The sequence below is a fragment of the Macrotis lagotis genome, chromosome 6, assembly GCF_037893015.1.
Source record: "Macrotis lagotis isolate mMagLag1 chromosome 6, bilby.v1.9.chrom.fasta, whole genome shotgun sequence".
Lineage (NCBI taxonomy): Eukaryota > Metazoa > Chordata > Mammalia > Peramelemorphia > Peramelidae > Macrotis > Macrotis lagotis.
The window spans coordinates 33,304,198-33,327,903 of record NC_133663.1 but is presented as its reverse complement, the minus strand read 5'-3'; the positions used below and the strand labels follow the sequence as shown (position 1 = coordinate 33,327,903).

At 39.8% G+C, this 23,706-nt stretch overlaps 1 protein-coding gene across 3 annotated transcripts in view; it reads left to right on the top strand.

The window, feature by feature from the left end:
• Positions 1-23,706, top strand: part of SPATA16 (spermatogenesis associated 16) — a 311,103-nt gene that overhangs the window by 269,042 nt on the left and 18,355 nt on the right. For all 3 annotated transcript variants that reach the window (XM_074192524.1, XM_074192522.1, XM_074192523.1), the window contains exons 9-10: positions 1,155-1,319; positions 6,758-6,841. In XM_074192524.1, coding sequence (XP_074048625.1) covers positions 1,155-1,319; positions 6,758-6,841 — 249 coding nt within the window. The remainder of the gene's footprint in view (positions 1-1,154; positions 1,320-6,757; positions 6,842-23,706) is intronic.

Sequence of the window (23,706 nt, the reverse complement as noted above, 5' to 3'; positions counted from 1 at the left end):
GGAGGGCAGTAGATAGAGCACCGACCCTGGAGTCAGGAGGATCCAAGTTCAAATCCAACTTCAGACACTTAATAATTGCTAGCTGTGTGACCTTAGGCAAGTCACTTAACCCCATTGCCTTAAATAAATAAAATTTTTAAAAAAGAAAATGAATGTTGAAAACCTAAAAGAAATTAGTGCAAGTCACCCTGCCAACCTCCTAGTCAATCATCTCCAGTGGCTCCCTACTGCCTCTGGGATCCAACATTTTAAATCCTCTAATTAGCTTTCAGTCTTCATATATCTTACACCTCCACTTTAGATATACACTGCCATCCAGTGACCTTGGGGTCCTTACTAGTCCTTACAGAGGGCCTGAGTGGGCATTTTCTCCATCTTCTCCCATATCTGGGAAAAATCTAGTTCCTCACCTCCACCTCCTGGATTTCCAGGCTTCCTTCAAGTCCCACTTACTGCAGGAAGCCATTCCCAACCCTCCTCAAATGTAGTTCCTTCCCTCTGAGACGATCCCCAAGTAAACTTTAAACACGTCTTGTATCCTCGCTTTTTATATGTTGTCTCCTCTATTAGACTGTGAGATTGTTTCTTCATATCCCCCGTGCTTGGAACACAGTAGGTACTTCATAAATGCATGCTGACAGACTAACTTAAGTGACTTGCCCAAGGTGAGCCCAGGTAATAGACCCTGTATTTGACCCCCATCTTCAGACACCAATTCACTGTTGATCCCACTCTACCATGCTGCCACCATAATAATGACAGTCTAGAGAGCAAATAAAATTCTCCAGTGGACAGACTTTCCTATAAGATGGGAAGTTACAACAGAAATGCGATACACATATTTGGAGGATATACTTACATCGATGAGAATGCAGATTAATTTCAGTATTTGCATAACTATTACATAGAAAAACAAGCTATAGCAGTCAATTCTCCATCTGTTCTTAGAGATTTCTCCTTTCTCTGGATCAGAAAAGACATGAAGGAAGGTTTTAAAGAGTGATTGTGGACACATTTTTCATAAGTGCCTCCCTCTGGGTTATCATATTGTGCGGGTTATAAACCCAGGATAATCAACCCTAGCTTGTGTCCTAGGGGGAAGGTCTATTTACTTGACTTCTGTTCTAAAACCTCTGCTTTTGCCGAGAGGCTAGGGGAGTCTCCGGGCATGCTCTGGTGTGATTGAGAAGTTGCAGTACGCCAGCCTCCTCAGTCAACTGCAGAGAGTCAAGGAGCAAACCCAAGTGATTAACCAAGCAATGGCTGACCTGGCCACCATCCCCTATCTCCAAGACATCAGTCAGCAGGATGCAGAGCTGGTGAGAATCTCTCTTAATATTTGCTTAGGGTTCTCATGGGCCCTAAGGCAAGGGGACGAATGGTTCACTGGAAAGAAATAGTTGATCATGTATATACCAAGGATGGTTTAGCCATTCATCCTCAGATTCAATAGAAAATGAGCTCTTTGAGGACAAGGACTATTTCATTTTTTTGTCTTTGTACCCCTAAGTGAATAGCACAGCATGTAGCAGACAGGATCATGTGATCGTGATTGTTAGAGATTTATGGGGAAACTGAGGCTCAAAGAAGTTCATATTTAGAATGTACCAATATTCATTTTACAGATGATAGATCTAAGGTCCAGACTTTCCCAAGGTTAGAAAGGGAGTGAGTATAAGAGACAATGTTTGATATTGGTCCTTTCTTTACTTCAAGGTCCTCTTTCCATTATACAATGATGCCTTCCAAGGCATGGGGGTGGGGGGGAGAATGGGGGAAACATATTCAAGCTTAGAAAGTCCTATGGTTTGCCTGAGTCACAGAAGGAAGAGAGATGAATCAGATTATAGATCTGGAGCTAAAAAGAACATCAGACATTATCAAATCTACTCTTCCATTTTACAGATGAAGAACTGGACCTGTAATTTCATTGCTTAGAGCACTCCAGTGCTAGAAATTTGCCTTTAACAATTCATGGCAGTACTTTCTCTGTAATTTATAATCTCAAAAAGTTGCCTAGAGCCATGAGAAATTGAATGTCTTGACACATCTAGTATGCCATAGGTGGGATTGGAATCCAGGTCTTCTTAGCTTTGAGGACAGCTCTTATCCATTATACCAAAATGCTCATATTTTAGGCAAATTTTATTTCAGATTCCAAGCTGTTGCTCCATGATGAAAAAAGTAGGTTGAATATAGAGTTGAAGGAAGTGAAAAGATTAGAAAAGGAAAGAAGCACTGACAAACAGAACTTTGGAATAAACATGTTTTATATTTTTTTAAAGTAAATTAGGGTATTTATTGAAAAAAGTAATATCCTTACTATAACTATTAAAAGTGAATACCATCTGTGTTTTTAAATCATAATATTGTTAAATTCTTATGATATATGCATATATATAGCATAATAAAATTATTTCTAAAAGCAAACTATATGAAATAGATTCACAATTCCCATACACAATATTACATATGTTCTTTTTTAAATATGACAGTGCTCTTTTTTCCAAGTTTTTTTAAGTTCAAAAAATTGTATTTGGAAGTTCAAGAGTAAGACATGTCTTCTATGGAAGTATATTTTCTTGGGACAATATTAAACTTTTCTATAACATGAGAGTTCTGGTCCTGCTCTCTCAGGAACAGGTAGGCTACATTTTCCCATAAAGAGAATACCCTAAGCGTTTCGTAGAGAGGAATTTTTTCCAACGGTCATATGGCTGTGTTCTCTCCAATAAGGGGACTGGTTATTAGCATCCCAGGTTACTTTAACCAATCAACACTACATGAACTTTGCCAATGAATATTGTGTCAAAGATAAAGAAAAGTAGCAATAATAATACCAGAAACTTTGGAAGCATTATCAATCTCACGTATAGTACACCCAGTCTCTGTGAGGGATTAGGTTCATAATTTAGCATAATTTCTCTCCTACATAGAATTGGTCCTTCTAATTTCATTCCAAAGATGACATCACCATCAGATGACTGGGAAAAGGTCCCCCAGATCTGCTCCCAATAATATCCAGCTGTTTGGCATACAGCAGTTTGCTTGGGCATTTCTCAACTGATGAATACCTCCTCTTTTATTTTTAGCTTTTTTACTTTACTGTTTCCCCCTATTAATTATAATCCAGCTTCCAGAGCCAAAATTTGTTTTGTTTGTGACTATTCCTCCTGACCATCTCTCTCCCTATCAGCACACTTACTGAGTTTTCTGTGTTTCTACACTAAATTCTTGATGCGTAAGTGTTTGCGTGGGTTTGTTCAATCCTCAATTTGAGGATTAATTTGTTCAATCCTCAATTTCAGATAAAAGTGAAGATTACCAATGATTGGCCCCCAATCCTTTTTTTCATATTTGTATACATTTCTTGCAAAACTAAATTTTGAGAAATAGTTATACCTTTGTCTACCTTTCTATGTTAATATACATCTTTTTCTGACTTGCTTCTTTCCTACCTAAAAGTCATCAGAACAGAATCAATAATCATTAGATTATTAGCACTTTATCATTTTATAATTCCTTCAAAGTATCCATATGAATTTATTTTTCTAAGTTTCTCTTGATTCTCTTGTTTGCATTTCAAAACTGAGGTCTGTTTTTTTCTAGAATATTTAAAAGTCTTCAACACCATTAAAGATCCATTTTTCCCTTTGCAAAGTCATATTCAACTTCACACAGGAGGGAATTGTTGGTTGTAGGTCTACACCTTTTGCTCTTTAGAATACTATCTTTCAAGAGCTCTTTTAATTTATAATAGAAACTAGGGGGCAGCTAGGTGGCACAGTGGATAGAACACCCACCCTGGAGTCAGGAGTACCTGAGTTCAAATCCGACCTCAGACACTTAATAATTACCTAGCTGTGTGGCCTTGGGTAAGCCACTTAACCCCATTGCCTAGCAAAAACTAAAAAAAAAAAAATTTATAATAGAAACTGTCAAACCTTGTATGGTCCTCACTGTGATTCTTTGGTATTTAAACACTTTCCTTCTGGCTGCTGGCAATCTATTTTCTTTGATGACGAAACTCAAGATTTTGTCTATGACTTTCCTGAGACTTATGCTTGTATGGTTTTTCAGGGAGTGATAATTCCTCTTTTCAGTTTGCCCTTTGCCATGAATGGATCTAAGAAATTTTCATTTATGAATTCTTGAACTATAGTGCTCAGACATTTTTTAATCATGAATTTCAAGAAATCTAATGATTTTTAAAATTGTTTTCTTTCCTTGGCCTTTTTTCAGATCAGCTGGTTTTTGTTATTAGATATTTTATATTTTTTATTTCTTTTAAAATTTTGACTTTGTTCTATTTCTTATTGGCTCATGGAGTCATTAATTTATTCTAGCTATTCTGGGTTGTAGGGAATCCATTATTTAGGTAAGATTTGCCATTTTCTTTTCCAAACTATCTTTGCCTTTGATGCTAATGATTATCTCCAATTTTCTTGTCCATATCTTTTTTCTACATCGTTGCCTATTCCATAAGACTTTGAGGTCAGTGAGGGCAGGGACTATGTCTTCTACAGAAGTCCTTTTTGCTTGGGACTGCATTGAACATTTATATAACATGAGAGTTCTGGCCCCACTCTCTCAGGACCAGGCAGGCTACATTTTCCCAGGGTGCCCTGAGAGTTTGGTAAGGAAGAACCTAGATACATGACATATCTAACAGAACACAGAAGACACTTTAATTTGGCTAAATAAAGATATTTATCGACTTGTCTTATTTCAGAGCCTTCATTTTATTTTGAATCACTTAATTCATTTTTGCAGAAACAACAGTGAAGTGCAATGGGTAGAGTGCTGAGTCTATGGTTAAGAGACCTGAGTTTAATTCCAACCTCAGATCCCTTGAAAGTCACCTCACTTGCCTCCGTTTCCTCATCTGTTAAATGGGAACACCTACCCCTTAGGGTTTCCATGAGGATCAAATGTGCTTAGCAAGTGTCTGGTACATTGTAGTTATGATTAATAATAAATTAATAATTAAATGAGAAATAATAAATTAATAATAAAAATGTTAGTATTCTTATTAAAGCCTTTCTAGAAATTTGATTCTCTGATTAAAGTTATTATAAGGTTACTCTCTTCTTCTAGGGGATTTAGGGTATCTCTGAATCTATAATAATTCTTTTTTTTACTTTTTTATTTCTTTAAGGCAATGGGGTTAAGTGACTTGCCCAAGGTCACATAGCTGGGTTATTATTAAGTGTTTGAAGTCATATTCGAAGTCAGGTCCTCCTGACTCCAGGGCCTGTGCTCTATCCACTGTACCTCCTAACTCTCCCTTAAGTCTTTATAGTGATTTATATCTTCTGTTTATTCCTCTGCCTAGTCTTACTTCCCGAATAAGGGTTTTTGCATCAGGGTCAGGCTCTGCCCCTTGCTTGCCTCCTGGAAGGAGTGGATGGCCAAATTTGCTCTCCACCTGGGTAAGCTGGGTTCCTGCACTAAGCTCCTCTCCTAGAATATGTACCTACCAAACGACTGGGAGTAGATTTCAGGCCCCCACCCCAATCTCAGAGGTGGAGTGTTGGCTCTTCAGAGTCCTCCATATTACCTCAAAACAGGCTGCTGGGGGCCTTGGAATCCCTGGGCTTGGGGTGTACTAATCTGAGCACTATTGCCCCACTCAACAGTGCTCCCTATTACTTCCACAGCCCCACGCTGTGGGTTTGCAATCACCTTGGCACTTTTCCATGGGACTATTCTGCTTTTGCTGCCTCTGAGAGCAGTGAGACTGCTCATTCTGACAGGCTTCTTTTTTTTTTCCAAGCATGCATTCTTAAGGAACTCCTCCTGCAAGCCTCTCTCCATCCTCCACTGTTGGTAACTGTCTATTGGCTGCTGGTTGGATGTTCAATCTCCCTGGTATCCAAGACTCAAAAGGATCAGCCTAGGCTTCTAGGTTCCAGCATCCTCAGGAAGTCAGTTGGCCCTTGCTGGGACTCTGTGTCCATGACTGACCATGCAAGATTACTCCTCGACACTGCATGGCTTTGAAGTCACATGTGATGGGTTTAAACCTGAAATTTGAATGGTCTCATTCTTGGAAAGTTTTTTGCTTTATCTAGGAGATAGATACATACATCGATTCATAGATAGATAGAGATACAGAGATACAGACATATAGAGATGGATTTTGATTTATCTAGGAGATAGCTATCATATATACATATATATATGTATATATATATATATATATATAGAGAGAGAGAGAGAGAGAGAGAGAGAGAGAGAGAGAGAGAGGAGAATCTTGTTTTTGAAACAAAAAACCAAGGAAAGAACTTAAATGAGCTCCATCCTTTGAGAGGCAATAAAAACATCTCAATTTTACTGTTTTCCTCTGGTGAGCTTTTACATGATGCTGAGAATTATGATACATTAGCCTCGGGAGAAAATACTAAAAATCATCCATGTACTGCAGAGCATTCCCCAAGAGAGTTTGGTACAGCCGTCGTTCTTTACAGCCCAAATCTGTTTTTACAAAACATTCACACTTCTTGCATTAAAGCCTATATGTTGAGGCCAGATATTCTGGGGAAATTTTCTCCTCGTTCAATATTTTATACCCATAATAATAGGGCTCGGCAGTGGCTGAGGCGGAGATATGAGGTGGCTACGCTTGCCTGTCTGACGGCTGAGTAATAAAATCATCAGCGTACAAATGATTTTTTAATTAGGTTTTAATCTGTGCGTTTAGAGAAGTTATTTCTGTGTGAATCCCACCCTGATCATCTTTATCTTGCCTCCACAGCTGCAGTCACTAATGTCAGATGCTATGGACACCCTTGAAGGAAGAAAGAACGATAAAGAGAGGGTGTGGAATAAAATACAGAAGGTAAATAAAACTTTGCAGCTGGGGCAGAGGAGAGACTCAGTGTCCATTTGAGGATCAGTCACTTCTTTTGGGGAGGACACACCTGTCCAGAAGGTAGAAAAAAAGTTCTTTGGCCATTCTGGCCAGTTTTTTGCCCATCCCCAGCATCAAGTGTTTTTATTCCATTGCCACCGCCATCATCATCATCATCATCATCATCATCATCATTCCCTCAAGTTCCCCTCTTTTCCAAAAGACTGTAACTTTATGGTTTCCTGGTTCTTCTTCATTAGCACACACTCCTGCATAGTTTCTTTTCACTACCTCCTTCTTCTATCCAGATCATTTTATACTTTTTTTCTTCAGAGTTTTTCTTTTAATAATGTTTTAATTCTTTTTTTATTTGACAAAGATAATGGTTGTTACAAGGAACCCCCCAAAAAATAGATTCAGTGAGGTTTTGGTGGCAGGACTCAATCTGGCTGTTCTATAATTGCCTCCAGACGCCTTGACACAGCCACTCCTTCATATTGTAGTGTGGTACCTGCCACCCCCACCTGCCCACCCATCACTACAGAGTAGTTTCTCTAGACAAGACTATTACGGGTCTGCACTTATTCATTGAGACCATGGCTAGGCTCATCATCATCTCCAATCTTTGTTTGCCTCTCCCACCTATTTTGCCTTTTCTCATCAGAGAATACAGCTAATGAAACAGCCTAGGAAGAAAATCAGGCATAAAATAATTCCACCACAAATGAAGTCTTTGGGGTCTTCAGGATCAAATTTGTGATTTCCCTGGTGTAGGGAATTCATGGTAAGAAACCTTCCCTTCTTTAAAGGATTAATGAAGGTCAGCACCTGCTTTGTCACCTAGAGCTGTAGGGAGTGGCCACCTGGGGGTAATATAATGAGCCCAAGATCTTCTGGGTGGATACCAGCTCTCAACCCAATTCTTCATGCTGCCTCTTTTTTTAAAAAATTATGGTACCGGGGCAGCTAGGTGGCGCAGTGGATAGAACACCAGCCCTTGGAGTCAGAAGTACCTGAGTTCAAATCCAGCCTCAGACACAATAATTACCTAGCTGTGTGGCCTTGGGCAAGCCACTTAACCCATTGCCTTGAAAAAACCTTAAAAAAAATTATGGTACCCAGTGTTCCCAGGCATTCTGTCACCCAAGTCCTAACCTGGACCAATGATGATCATAGGAGATCAGACTTGTCAAGCAGATCATTTTTTTTAACCCCAGATCTGCATTTCCATTAGCCCTAGTGAGGAAGCGTCCTCTGTTGGCATGGATCCGTACATGCCTAGAACTCTTAAAGTGTTTTCCAGGAAGGACTTCCCTGCTGTTCCTCCATCTCCAGACTCTATGGCTGTTCACTAGCTGGTCCCCATCTCTGGAACGCACTCCAACCTCATCATCTTCTCCTGGCAAAATTTTGCCTTCTCCCAAAAACCTCTGCTGCTCTGCTCATTTCCACTATACATACATGTATACTATGTTATAGTAACACCCTCTGTTTCCACAACATAATGTAACGTGCTTATATAATGTATCACATGTTACTATAATATAGTATTTTGTCTGGCAGTCATATCCAATTCTTGGTGACCTCATGGACCTAAGCACACCTATACTGTCTATGGGGTTTTCTTGGAAGCAGTTTGCCTTTGCCTTTTCTAGCACATTAAGGCAAATCAAGATTAAGTGACTTGCTCAGGGTCCCACAGTTGCTGACTATGGGAGACTGGATTTGAACTCAGCTCTTCCGTGACTCCAGGTCTATCCCCTGAGTCATCCCTATAACATATAACACGTCTGTCTAGTCAAAACGGAAGGTAATCTTAGAAAAAGGAGCTTTATATAGAAGTTTATATCATAACAGTATGGCATCCACATATGTTATATAGACATCTACTACTGCTTTAATATAGCTGCATTATATTACACTCTATTGTCACTTTAGACTATATTATTCTATCCTATACTATCACATCATTATATAATATATAATTTATAATACAATATTATGGAATATATAAAAATATGTAATTGTGTAATGTATAATATATTACACATAATGTACATGTACTATATCAAATTCTATTTTATCTGTAGCTGATAAAATCTATTACATATAATCCATTGGTGAGAACATCATTATTTGCATATTATTTCCCACTCTAGGATGTGAGCTCCTCAAGACAGGAGGAGCTTGTATCCCTGGTATCCCCAGCTCTTGCCACATTATCTGAAATATGACCAGTGTTTGATACTTGCTGATCGATTAACACATCTAAGGATGTATGTCATTTGTGTCCTTGTGTTCTAGAACGTTGCCCATGATAGGAATGGCATAGGAAACTTATTAGAGAAGGGGGGAAACTCCTTTTACTAGTACCCACCTTGTAATTTTCCATCTTTTTCACCTGGGATGCTGAGAGGCTTGCCAAGGGTCATACAGCCAATCTGGATCGGTGGCTTGATCTCCAAATGTCTTTCTAGATCCAGGTCTCTATTCATTGGACCACACTGGGTTCTCTTCTCACACCGCCACCACTGCAGAAGGTCAGAAACCTTCAGATGATGCTTGGTCTGCTCCCAGCTGCTCTCACTCGCCTTTTGGTTTCTCCAATTAACTCATGATTATAGTTCACCTTGATCAGGTGTAGCCCCCTAAGACCCTTGGCTCCAGGGATACTCTGTGCCCTAACCCCAGCTTCTGGCTTCAATCAGAGGCCTTAACTGTCTCTTCTCCCTGGGAGAAGGTCCTTCTAGAATAAACCCATGGAGACTTTTCTTCATAACTCAGAAAGTCAAAAGCTTTAACAAACCCCAAAATTAGGGGAAAGACTTTCAAGGACAACAACCCTTCCAAGATTTTTCTTCCCTAAGGAATGATCTTTCTGTTTCTCAGATCCTTGGCTAAAAAAAGGTTTTTAGGGCAGCTAAGTGTTGCAGTGGATAGAGCACCAGCCCTGGAGTCAGGAGGACCTGAGTTCAAATCCAGCCTCAGACACTTAATAATTACCTAGCTGTGTGACCTTGGACATGTCACTTAACCCCATTGCCTTGCAAAAAACAAAAAACAAAAAAAGAAAGGCCTTCCTCTCCAGAAGAGTTCTTGCTCCAGGCCAAGCTCTTTAGGACAAAGACCACAACCACCCCCAACTAAATGGAGTCACCTATATTACCTGCTATTTCCAGTGTCTCCTTCAGGGACTCCCTGTCTATCTTCAGGCTATAGTCATTGTGTATCCTTTCCTATTCCCAACCGAAGATTCCTCAAACTCATTTCAGGAGAAATCTGACACAAAAACCATCTCAGAACCATGTGGTTCTACTTAATACTCCCAAAACACAGTAGTGATTATGTCTCCCTCTTCCTCAAAAAGTTCCAGGACTCCCTTATTGCCTCTAGGATAAAGTACAGACTTCTCTGGTTGACACATAAGCCTTTTAAACTTGCCTTCAGCCCACCTTTCCAGACTAATTTGACATCATCCCTTTTATAGATTCTAGGATTCAGCCAAGGGGGATATTCGACACAGGATATTCCATGTCCAGACTCCTATTTCTCCCACTTGGGATCCAGAGATCCCATCATGACTCAACTCTAGGGCTACCTCTGAAAAGACGTCTCCTGATCCTGTCCATGCTCTATCCACCAAAATTACTCTTTCTAAATATTCTTTGTCTATCTTTTGTAATTCCTTTTCTTCATACGTGCAAAGTTCTCTCAATAGAACTTAAGTTTCTTAAGGATAGGGACCATTCACTTGTCATCTTGCTAGAGCTGTGCTTAAGTAAGCCTCTTGGACATAGCAGGCTTTACCTAAAGATACATTTTATTCATAAACCCATTGCTTTAAGACTATTCTAAAGCATGCCTTGTAAATCAACCAAGGGGGTATGGTAAAAGGGGGGGGGGTCAGAAGGTTTTATTGGTACATATAATTGTGAAACACCTGAAGCATAACTGGGCACGAGATAGGCAGTGACCTTGTCCTCTTGGCTTACCATCTAATCTCATTTAGATTCAGTTGCATGGAAGGCACCGATTGGCCATGACGTACCCTCAAAAGATCTTACACAGAATTGGATCCACCAGATTTGGAATAACAGAAACCATTTATCCCCCTTGGACATCAGAGTATTATATCTGATGGTCTGCCCATGAAGAATTTGCCAAAAAAAAAAAAAAGCAACAGTTTAGGGGGGAAAATATGAAAGGAAGAGAATTAACCATTCAGAAGTTTGTCCATGATGATAGGAAGGGCAGGGTGCATTTATGTTCTGAGATAAGAATTGGTGTGGATAGAATGGATGGGTATTTGAGTGCATGGACTTTTAAACATGGAAAGTAAAGCCAAAACAGAATATGAGAATATGTAAGCAAGAAATTCAACTTAGCAAACAATTATTAAACATCTACTATTGCTAGTCCTGATCACAGAAGGCGAAAAAATTATATAGTCTCTGCTCCTTAGCAGGTCACATTCTAGGAGAAGGATTCAGAGAAAAAAAAGTTAATTTGGAGTGCTGAACTTGAAATCATGGGCTCTGGGTTCAAATCCTTGCCCAATCTTTAACTACCTGCATATCCTCTCTGGGCTTTAGTGTTCCCTTCTGTAAAATGAAGAGGCTCTAAGCACCCTTCCAGTTCACCATCCTTTGAGACATAGAATATTCACTATAAATAAATTCAAGGAGGGATAGCTAGGTGGCACGGTGGATAGAGCTCCAGCCCTGGAGTCAGGAGGACCTGAGTTCAAATTTAGCCTCAGACACTTAATAATTACCTAGCTGTGTGACCTTGGGCAAGTCACTTAACCCCACTGTCTTGCAAAAACTAAACAAAATAAAAAATAAATTCAAAGAATCAAGTGATTGGGGGAGAGAAGAGAGAAATAAAATCTAAGGATAATAACTGGGAAATTCATTCAGTCTAAGAGGGTTAAACATGTGGCAGAAGAATTGAAGAGAGCCTTGTCAAAGCATAGATAGACTTTGACCAGCTGATTCATTCAGAATGGTCTGGAAGGAGAGGTGGGCAAAGGATGGAGAAGGAGCAAGGGCAGAGATCTCTTAGGCCAGTCACTGGCATCCTTGACCACTAGGGAGGAAAGATGGTTCAGGAATAAGCCTTTGGAGATGATAGTCTCTTCAAGTGAGAAAAGCAGAAAATTTGTGTACAGATTTCTCCCTATCCACCTCCTCCTCACCAACATCTCATATCTCTTTTGAATATAACTATAGACATGTAGAGTCTGTTTTTGCTTTTTTTCCCCTTATATTGCCAAGACCACCCACATGGTAGGCTCATTGGTTGATGCTTTGATATCTTGTATTATTACCCTATTTGCCAAGATCTGTGACTGCATCTTAACCCTTTGAGAGACCAGTGGCCAGATTTCCTGTTAGCTGGAGATCATAGACTATATTGCACCTATAAAGTATACTTTCCATTGATTGATTGGGAAATTTAATTGCATGCTGCTGGGATCCATATAATACCCCCCTGTTTGAAAGGAAGTTGAACTGGTACTGTTTTATGTGAGGAAAGCGTAGATGAGCTGCTAACTGCATTAGAGGAGGGTGTTTTCTGAGTTTCTTACACACTGCAAACCACAACTCTACTGTAAATCTGAATATTTATAGGAGGTGAAAGTTCTCTACCATGTGGAAAAATTGTTGAAATACTATGTAAGCTTCTTGAAAATGCTAATTGATGAGCTTAATTTTGCTGCTCAAATTTCTCATTCCACCCCACCTTTCCCCCTGATAACTGGGAAAATAGCATGGGACCACTGATCATCAATGTAAACTATTCAAACAGCAATAGGCTCATATCGAAGAGTATTTGCTCCTCGAGGGCAGGAAGGGGCTCTCTGTCTCTGGTATTTAAGAAATGCTTATTGATTGATTGGTTGGTTGGTTGATGGGACCAGTTGAAGATATCCATGTGAGGGAGTTGAAGATGGGCTTCGGCACTTCCAGCCTCCTGATCTTTGTCCCCTTGTTTTCCCACCGGTGATATTCCGTCTTCTGAGGCTCAGCGACCTCTACTTCTTTCCCCTTCCTTTCTATCAAAATGGGCTCTCAGGAAAAGATGAGCTATCCTGGAAAGTGAGATTAACACTACGTTCAGAAGGAGAGGAACAGGTTTTAATCCCCACAAGGCTATTTACTATCTTGCCACACTGGATAACTCATCTATCCTCTCTGAGCTTTGCTTTCTCGTCTTTAAAATAAAGGTGTGGGATTACACAGTTTTTAAGGTCCTTTGCAGCTCTTAGCACCCTGGGATAATCTTGAAAACTCATTTACACATAAATGGATCTTATAAACTCATGCATATAAAAGTGACTGATAATAATTATGACCAGAAGAGCATGGATGTAGGGCTAGAATGAACTTCACAGCCCCTCTAATGAAAGCCCTTCATTTTCCTCATGGGGAAAATGAGAAAGGAAGCAACTTCCCCAGACTTGTTGAGTCATATAAGTTGTGTCTGACTCCTTGGAACCTAATTGGCAAGAGATACTAGAGTGGTGTGCTGTTTCCTTCTCTAGCTATTTTCCAGATGAGGAAACTGAGGCAAACAGAGTTAAATGACTTCCCCAGGGTCACACAACTAGTGTCTGAGACTGGATTTGAACTCACAGAGTTGAGTCTTCCTGACTCCAGACTGTGGCACCACCTGGCTCCCCAAGGTTACTCATGCACTAAGGGACAATGCTAGAATTTGAATCCAGTACCTCTGATGCCAAAACCAGAATTCTTTCCAATGTATTTCCAACATTACTCTCCCCTGCCTGAATTAGTTATAATTTTTACCAGAAATTAATTTTGGGGTTTTTTTTGGCAAGGCAATGGCGTTAAGAGACTTGCCCAAAGTCACTCATCTAGGTAATTATTTGAACTCAGGTACTCCTGATTCCAGGACCAGTGATCTATTCACTGTGCCAACTAGCTGCCCCCCGAAATTAAAATTTTTAAGCTAAATGAATTAGGTTCAGTTCCAACAGTGGAATTTTAGCCATCAATCTTGGGGGAAGGATTTTGAGAGAAAATGAAATTTTCAAAGCAATCCTAAAAATCCTAACCCATCTGTAGTCACTTAATCTGCCTGTGTCTGAGGCCAGCCCTGACCACACCTTCCTAGGTGAGGCTATCTGCTACATCTTCAAATCTAGGACCTCCTCCTGAGTTCTTACCCCATATTTGGAGGAAACTGGACAGTTCATCCCCAGGCGTATTTCCCTACACCCCAGAAAATCATTGGAAGGACAAGGTAAAAAAGGGTAAAAAAAAATCTGGACCACCCCTACCCAGCTCCCTCCAGAGGTGACTTGAGACCCTAACTGGAGACCCATCTTCCCAAGAGCCCTAGTAATGGATGTAGGCTTCCAAACAGTGGTTCATATAAAGACTTTAGGACGATGCTGTGGATTAAAAGGAGCAGGGAGCCCAATTTCTCCCAAGGGCTTTTAATTTGGTTAATGTGAATCTACCAAGGATTCTTGTAGCACTTTCAGACAATTCCAGGAGTAAGTAAGTAATTTCCTCTTAGTGTGATAGAGTTCATTTGCATGTGCAAAAAGAAAAAAAAATTTAAACGTAATTGTACGAGCTATTCTATGTGCTCATTTTAAACCCTCAAGAAGTTGGTATCAACATCACTACCTCTGAGATCTGTTATTTGTAATAGAAACAGCTGTTGTACCTAATGAAAACACTTGAAATTTTCATTTGAAGCAGCAGAATTATAGCGGCCCCTCCAAGTTCTGCGTAGTTAAAGGGTCTGTCAAAATTCTCATTACCTACCACAATTTTCAGGACTCTGCTTTGTTATAGGCCTATAAAAAAAAACCTATCAGGAGGAAACTTGATTCATGAATGCTGACCTCCTAGATTCATTTCTATTCCTTTGATGTTTGACAAGAGAGTAAGGCATGGTATTTGAAATTCTGATTTTTTTTTTAACCTTACTCTAGAGATTTCTTTGACTTCTCAGGATTTCCATTTCTTGCCAATTAGCTCATAAGAAAAAAATTGATTATTATTTCAAGAACCCATGGTTGTATTTAAAATGAAATAAACATTTAATCAGAATGTCTAGGATACATTCTCTCCTCACCTTCACCTCTGGGAGGTCCTGGTTGCCTTGAGAACATGGACCATTTCTCATCTGAAGCCTTTCCTGATCACCTATTACCTGTGTGAATTTGGGCAGGTCATTCTGTTCTCTACAGCTCAGTTTTCCTATCTGTTAAATGAGGGGTTTGAATTAGTTCCCCTTTCTGCTTCTAAATCCAATAATCCATCTTTGTTCCTGTGATCCCCACCTTCCAAATTGTTAGTGATTTCTCTCTTTACTTTGTCTAACTTTTTATATAGTTGGCATTTACTGTGGAAATCTTAGTAATAAAAACAATAATAGTCAGCATTTATATAGCATTTTAATGTTAGCAAAACATTCTACAGCTCTTAGCTCATTTTATTCTGCTTATCCTATTTTATTTTCTATGCTCTATGGGATTCTCAAACCTATCCTTTCAGCCCTCCCCTCTTGGCTGACCTCCAGATTCACATCTCCAACTGTCTTTCAGGTATCTCAAACTGGAAGTCCAGAAGACACTGGAAATCCAACGTATCTTAAACTGGTCTTGCTATTTTCAAACTTCCTATTACCATTAAGAGTACCAGCACCCTCCCAGTTCCCCAGGCTCCTTGAATCCTCACTATCTCTCCTATCAAATATTTTGACAAGGTCTGTTAATTTTATCTTTGTAGCATCTCTTGAATATGTCCCCTCTTTTGCTTTGATACTGTCACCACTCTGGTGTGAACCCCGGTCACCTCATAACCTGAACCATCACAATAACTGGGGGGGAGTCTGCTCACTTCAAGTCTTTCCTCCTTTCAATCCATTTTCCATTCAGAAGCCAGAGTGGCTTTTCTAAAATGCAGTTCCAGTTATGTCACCCCTACACATCCACTCAGTAAACTTCAATGGCTCCCTAACATTTCCAGAATTAAATCTAAAATTCTCCGTTTAAAAATCAGAACTCTTCACCACCCCCCTCTAGTGTTTTTACACCACATACTCCTCCCACCACACACACACACACACACACACACACACACTGTGTATTCTTTGTTCCAGTGACCCTAACCTCTATGTTGTTCTACCTCCGTCTTTCATTCATCTCTGGCCATTTTTTCCTGCCTGCCCCCATCCCTGGAATGCTCTCTCTTCATTTTCACCTCTAGCAGCTTCCTTCAAATCTGATCATCTATAAGAAGTCCTTCCCATCCCCTAATAATTCCAGTGCCTCCCCACTCAATTATTTCCTATTTATCCCATAGTTCTATCTGTTTATATAGATGTGTTTGAATATTGTTCCCCCCCCCATTAAATTGTGAGTTCCATAGGGGAAGGGACTGACTGCCTTTTGCTTTTCTTCACATCTCCAGTACTTAGCATAGATGGAGTCTGATGCATAGTAGGTCCCAAAGATAGATTGACGGGTCCATACAACAACCCTGGGATGTACTATTATTATAATTATTATTGCCTTTTGCAGATGAGGAAACTGAGACAGACAGAGGTTAAATGACTTGCCCAGGGCCCCACAGCCAGTAAGTTGTCTGGAGCCAGATTTAAACTAAGCTCTTCTCGACCTCGAGTCCAAAGCGCTAGCTACTGTGTTCCCTAGCAAGATCCTCGAGGACAAAGATTGAGTTGGTTCTGTCTTTGTCTCCCTGGGGTCTCGCAAAGTTCCTTGTATGTAGTGGATGAAGAAAGGTTTGTTGAATTTAATTGCACCGAATTTGCTGGCCTGATCATTGCAGTGAGGAAAAGTGAGTTATTGCATCGGTAGAGAAGACATGACAGCTATCATATATATTACAACTCCCCAGACGCAACCTTCCAACTCCCACCCTCCCCAATCCACCCTCGACACCAGCTGCCAAAAGGACGATTCTGAAAGCCAGCACCCCTTCCATGTGAGGTCCTTGGATGGAGGAAGGCTTCCAAGAAATCACTGGGGTGCTGTGAGATTAAGTGAGAAGACCAAAAAGTCAGATAGATTTCTATCAACTAGAGACGAGAGAAGTCATTTTCATTTAGTCTGTTCTCGTGCATCTGTGTGTGTGTGTGTGTGTGTGTGTGTGTGTGTGTGTGTGTGTGTGTTTCTCTATCTCTCTCTCTCTGCTCTGTCATGAGCACCCTTGGATGGAGCCTTGTAAGATACCAAAGATGTTCCATTAACTAACTCCCTCTGTACATGGGACTGCCATTATTTGTGAGACATTTTTAAATGAACTTCGCCAATAAGAGAGAAAAGGAATTAAGATGTATAAATGACAATCAAGTTTAAACATGCTTAAGAATATTTAGAAAAATTATCATGTTGTATAGTGACTCCTGATTGCTCCTATGTTAATAGCAAGGGTTTGTAATGGATGGGACTATCCTAACTCTCATCCAGCCTCAGTAAGTATCTACCCTCAAATTTCTGCTCTGAGCCCTCTTTTCATATCTCTTTAAATTCTCTCTCTCTCTCTCTCTCTCTCTCTCTCTCTCTCTCTCTCAATCAGGACCCATAATTTCAATTAGCATCTCAATTCAAGTCTGTACATCTAATCATGGTCCTCTTGAGACATGCCAATTGACATGTCTCATAGGAATTTCATAATTATTAGATCTAAAACAAAATGTCCTTATTTCTACTGAAGGCACTATTATCCTTCTAATTACTAAGTCTCACATTCTCAGAGTCATTCTCAACTCCTCTTTCTGCCTCATGTCACATTCCCAAGCTGCCTAGTTTGTCTTTTGTACTTCCATAATATCTTTTGCGCACCTGCTCCATTTTTTTTCTTGTGTGTTTTCATTCTGTCTCCTTTTTGTCCATGATCCTTGGTGAAGCACAAACAATCAACCCAAATTGATGGCATGGTAGCATATTATTCAGTCGCTTTTTCAAACCTTTCCATTGAACATCAAATTTAATCTTCCTGTGAGGTTCACAGCAATATTTGCTATTCTGTGATCATTAGTGATCTCAAATTCACCAATGTTACCATGCTTCCTCATTATTAAGAACTAAATGATGACTTTAGAGCACAATCCAAGGAGAATGGAATGCTCTCCTTTTCATTTTTGATGTTTTGAGGACATCAGCCAGGAAGTTCATATACATTATGGTGGCATCTCTACAGGATAGTAGAAATAAAACAAAATGAGCAAGCACAGAGAGAAATATAGATCCAACTATGCCTGACCACCAAGTTAGTTCAGATTCTTATTTAGAATCTGATGATGGTTGCTACTTGGTCTCAAGTTTTTTCCCAGTCCGCATAGATTTGGACATGTCACTCCCCTGCTCAATAAACTTAATGACTCCCAATTACTTCTAAGATTAAATACAGGACCATCTATTTGGCATTTAAAACCTTTGACAACCTGTTTTCGATTTACCTTTTCAGACATCATACTTTCCCATTCTGTGGTCCAGTCTAACTACTTTTCTTGCCATTTCTCACAAATGGCCCTCCATCTACTACCTCCATGTCTTTGCATGAGCTAGCTTCCATTCCTGGGAAGCATTCCCTTTCTACCTCCAATTTTAATAATTCCTAGTTCCTTCAAATTTGTTTTGTGATTTCATTTATTTTGTACATATTTTATATATGAATGTGCTAACTCCTCCATTAGCACATAAGCTCCTTAAGGAGAGGAGCTGTTTTCATTTTTTTACCTATCACCTAACACAGTGGATGACCATCACTAAATAGTTTTTTGTGAATTGATTAATCAATATTAGTACAATTGATGGGTGAATGGATGGATGGAGGAGTGAAAGATGATAGGTATATGAATGATGGGTGGATCAAAGGATGGCTGAATAGAAACTGAAGAAGATTTAAAGGAAGTTCCAAAGGATCAAGATTCCTATAACATAGAGTAAATTAATGTAAATCTAGATTTGGCTTTTTTCATTTCATTTATCCATCCCAGTATGACAAAAATCGTTGACCCAACTAGCATTTATTAGATGCTAGATTAGATGCCAGGCCCTGTGCTGTAAACTGGAGATACAGAGACAAAATCAAACAACACCTTCTACCTTCAGGGAGCTTACCATTCTACTGAGAGAAAATATGTATAGAGAAAAAAAAACAAATACAAAATGTATTTAAATTCAATACTGCAAGCCTTTTCCTCCAATTACCTGTTGACTCCCTTGAGGAATTTCATTTCTTTTTGAGAATCTAAAGCATTCCTAGCTATTTTATCATGTTCATGACATAATGCAATTTTAAGATTCCACAACAAAATAAAGGAAGGTAGTAAATGTTTCTAAAACTAAAGATAGTCTGGTTATTATCTCCTTTCTTGAACTTTTCTGCCACCTTCTAAATTTGGGAAGCACTGGACACTGCCAGCTTTTTTAGATGACTCATAAATACCTGCCAATTAACATCCTTTGTGAATGTGGGAGATCAGCATTCCTTCCTCAACTTATACAAATGGTCTTGTATCTTAGATGGGCTCCCTTTGGACAAAGGGACTTTTTTCCACTTCCTTCCTCCCTCCCTCTCTGTCTCTCCTGGATGCTGATACTAAATTGAGAATCTGAAGTTGTATGTACTGGTCTAAACTCTGCTGCCAATTACCTCCATCTCTCCTTCTATAAAAATGGCATGGTTGGGTTCCAATAATCTGTAGGTTTTGTCGAGAATCTGAAATCCTATGATTCTCCAAAGTCTAGCCCTCCGTGGGTGTATTTCTCTGATATTCTATATGATGTGAAAATAGCTATGAATTCTCCAAGGCTAGGTCAGGTCCCACCAAGTTGGAAAAGCACAGACCCGTTGAAGGATAGGATGCACAGCCTTCTGATCTGCAGAAACGGACCACCAAGGAAGGGGTAGATTTGGGAACTGGGGATGCACAGAAATAAGAAAGGCAGTGTGATACAATAGAATAATTCTGCAGTTGAAATCAGAAATCCTTGGTTAAAATCACAACTCTGCCAATTTCAGTGTGACCTCGGCATCCCCTCACTCAGCCTCTAAGCTTTCTCATCTCTATGAGAAGGAATTTGAGTTAGATGACCTCTGAGTTTCCTTCCATCCCTGCTTAGGCAGGTAGATGGTACAGTGGATAAAGTGCTGGGCCTAGATTCAAGAACACTGATCTTCCTGAGTTCAAATCCAGCTTCAAAAACTTAATAGGTGGTGTGTGACTCTAAGCAAGTCACTCCATTCTATCTGCCTCAATTTCCTCATCTGTAAACTGAGAAGGAAATGGAGTCATGAAGAATAACTGGAAAACAACAGAAATCTTGGTGTTATTATATCAGTACACTGTTATTTTTCAGGCAAGGTAGGATGCTGTATCTGAAAGAGGACTGTCCTTAGAATCAGTGGGCATGGGTTTGATCCCAGTCTCTCTCTCTCTCTCTCTCTCTCTCTCTCTCTCTCTCTCTCTCTATATATATATATATATATATATATATATATATATATATATATATATATATATCATACACACACACACATACAAACAGCTGTGTAACCAAGGACAAGCAGTCAGCCTCTCTGGGCTTGTTTTCTCATTGGTCAAATGAGAAGGCTAAGATAGATAGCCTCTAAATTTTCTTTCAGCTCTCTATCTTAGAAGCTACGAGTTCAAAGAATCACCTGAGACATAGAGAAGTTGATGGAGGGAGTGTCCACATTGATGAAATCAGAGATCATTTGATCACTATTTAACACTGAATCATTGGAAACCTGGAAATTCAGCCTGAAAGGGAACAAAAGAATGGACCTGGAAAGGAGAGAAGGAATATTGGCTTGTCCCCTGTTCTTCCTGCCAAAGGATATAGTGGTTAAACCACATCTCAGCTCAGGGAAAAACCTCCCTGCACTCCACCTGCAAAGCATGGACCACACATCCGACAGGGTAGTATTTAATGTCAGACTACTGAATGACAGAAAACATGGGCTTCTTAACACAACATGCCTTGGCCATTGATGCAAAGATTAATCAAGCAAAATGAGACCTTGCCATACTGAAAGAATAGCAGACAGTTATTATCTCATGGGTTCCAGTGATGATTGTTTTTCTTCAAGTTTTAACCAACATGCAATGGTAACATAGCCCGTTCTAGCAAATGCAGCCTGGGTTGGTTCTGTTTCCTCTTGCCATTTTGAAAATGGCCCCACCGTCACCCACAAACGCTCTGGATGTTCACTGACTCAAATGCTGACATATCATTTGCTGATGGACTGATTCAGTCTTTTAAAAGGAAGATGAACCAGAGCTGTATGTCACTAAGTAACTCTGGTTGTGCTGGAATGTTGGTTGATGGGAACAAAGCAAGGGATGGGAGAGAAAGGAGAAAGAGAGACAAATCTGATCAAAAACCGATGAGATTGCCCCACCTGCTTTTAACTTAACCTAGTCTTGACCTTCTCCTTTGCAGACTCAAGGAGATCCAGCTGTTCTTGCTCATTAATATAAAGAGCAGAGTGGGGAAATGTATAGGAACCAATATATTGATTAGATTTGTGCCCCCAGCCTATGGTTGGCATGAATGGGCAGGAACAAAGTCTTTCAAACTGCATGAAAGAGCTTGTATTTTGAAATTTCCCAGTCACTCTCTCCCACCATGAGAGAGGTGTGCCATGTTGTTAAGATATCTTAATAAAAACCATTTTAAGGGGTGGCTAGGTGGCATAGTGGATAAAGCACCGGCCCTGGAGTCAGGAGTACCTGGGTTCAAATCCAGTCTCAGACACTTAATAATTACCTAGCTGTGTGGCCTTGGGCTAGTCACTTAACCCCATTTGCCTTGCAAAAACCTAAAAACCATTTTAATCACTCTGGGGGGAAAAAAAGAAGAGAGAAAAGAGACAGAGAGAGAGAGAGAAATCAGACACAGACAGACAGCAAAACAGAGAGAGAGAGAAAAACAGAGACAGAGACAAGGGAGAGTAGGGAAACAGACAGAGACAAAGAGAAAGAAGAGAGAGACAGAGATCAGACAGAGACAGAAGGAAGGGAGAAGGGAGAGAGAAAAAAAGAGAGAAAGAGGGATAGAGAGAGACAAACAGAAGGGAGAGGGAGACAGAGACAGACAAGAGAAGAAAGGAGGTTAAAGGCATTTTATTTACTGGAACAGCGGCATTCAGTCCCAAATCCTCCCAAAAAGTATTCCAAAATGGATTAGCCTGGCCAGCCTATCATCATTCAGCAGCAGGACTTGTGGCAGGCTAACGGTAGGGTTGGGCATATGGTGGCAGTTGTTTGTCCCAAGAAGTACAGTCTTCTTTTCCAAAATTCAGCAGCCATGTCATTCATTTGCCAGAAAGCTTTGCTAGCACTCAGATTTCTCCTGTGTGCTTTGTTTTTTAAGGAGTCCCCAGAGCTTTAAATTAGTTTGATTGTGGAGCTTCCAAAGCTGGACTTTCTCATTAGCACGTTCCAGCAATCCTTTTGACCAAGAGTTTTTAACCTGAAGTCCATGGATAGATTGCAGGGAAATTGTGAACTTGGATGGGGCAAAAATGACATCTTCATTTGCACTAACCTCTAACTAAAAATAGATGTTTCCTTCAATTATTAAAAAATGGTCCTCAGAGAACTCTATCAGACTTCCCAAAGGATCTGTGACATCCAAGCCAATTCGATCTAGAGGACAGACTTCAGATACCCATATGCTTTAGAAGCTAAATGGATCCAAGTGTAGCATGAGTCAATGCAAGCTGAAAAGTAGGGTTGATTCTAAAAGCCACCCAGAAGGTGTAGGGCATTCAGGTGAGCTGGAAGGCAGAATGGTGCAATGGAAAGCCTGAGGAACTTACAGAAATGAGAACTCCTACAGCCTACATTGCTTCCTACTCGCTGTGTGATCATGGGTAGATCACTTTGTCTCTGTCCCTCTTTTTCCTTATCTGTAAAATCAAGGATTCTACCTCCCCACAGAGAGAGGTATTGGACCCAAGGCTTGCATTTTTACCAATAATAACAGTGTGGATTCGTTTTGCTTGACTCTATCTTTTTAAAAAATTGTTTGCTTACTCATTTGTTATATTTTTCCTTTATCTAGATTTTTAATTACGGAGAATTACAGGCTAGGTGATTTTAGCAATAATAATAACAAAATAAGACCACTGAACCATTTGTCAAAAGCAAACAAGAAAACAGAAGGAAGCTTAGACAAAAAGGATATTTTAGAAAGTAACATGGAATTTATTTTTATGTACTTTTTTTTCCAAAAGCAGATACTATGAAATGGAGATTTCTGGTTTCCTATATAATCCTCTTTTTGTTTTCAACTATGTATATGGAAATTCTCTCTCTTTTGTGTTAAAACTCAGGAAAAGAATTAAAAATAAAGTCAAATGAAAGGGTTGGACCAGATGCCCTCTCTGGATCCTGCCAGTCTTGCATCTATTAAGCACCTACGATATATGTGCTAGTTCATGAGGAAACAAAACCCAAGAAAAGATACATCATCCTTCCCACAGTGGTCAAAGTGCTACCCTAAAGTTTAGGTCTGACCTCATCATTCTACTTTCACAAACTCCCTTGATGCTGGCAAGTCAATTAAATATTCTGAGTCTTGAGTCCCTCATCTGCAAAATAAAGCCTCAAGGGTCTTTTTTCAGCTTGCCATGATATCATGATTAGGGTTTTGATGGAAATCACCTTAAGAGAAGTGATAGATAAAACTGGGGAAAGGACAGCAAAGAGACCAAGGACTGACTGAACCCTGATGGATTCTCTAATGAACTAGTCATCTCCAATGGCAGTAGAACCATCACATTTTGATTCTTTAACACCGTGTTTCCTGT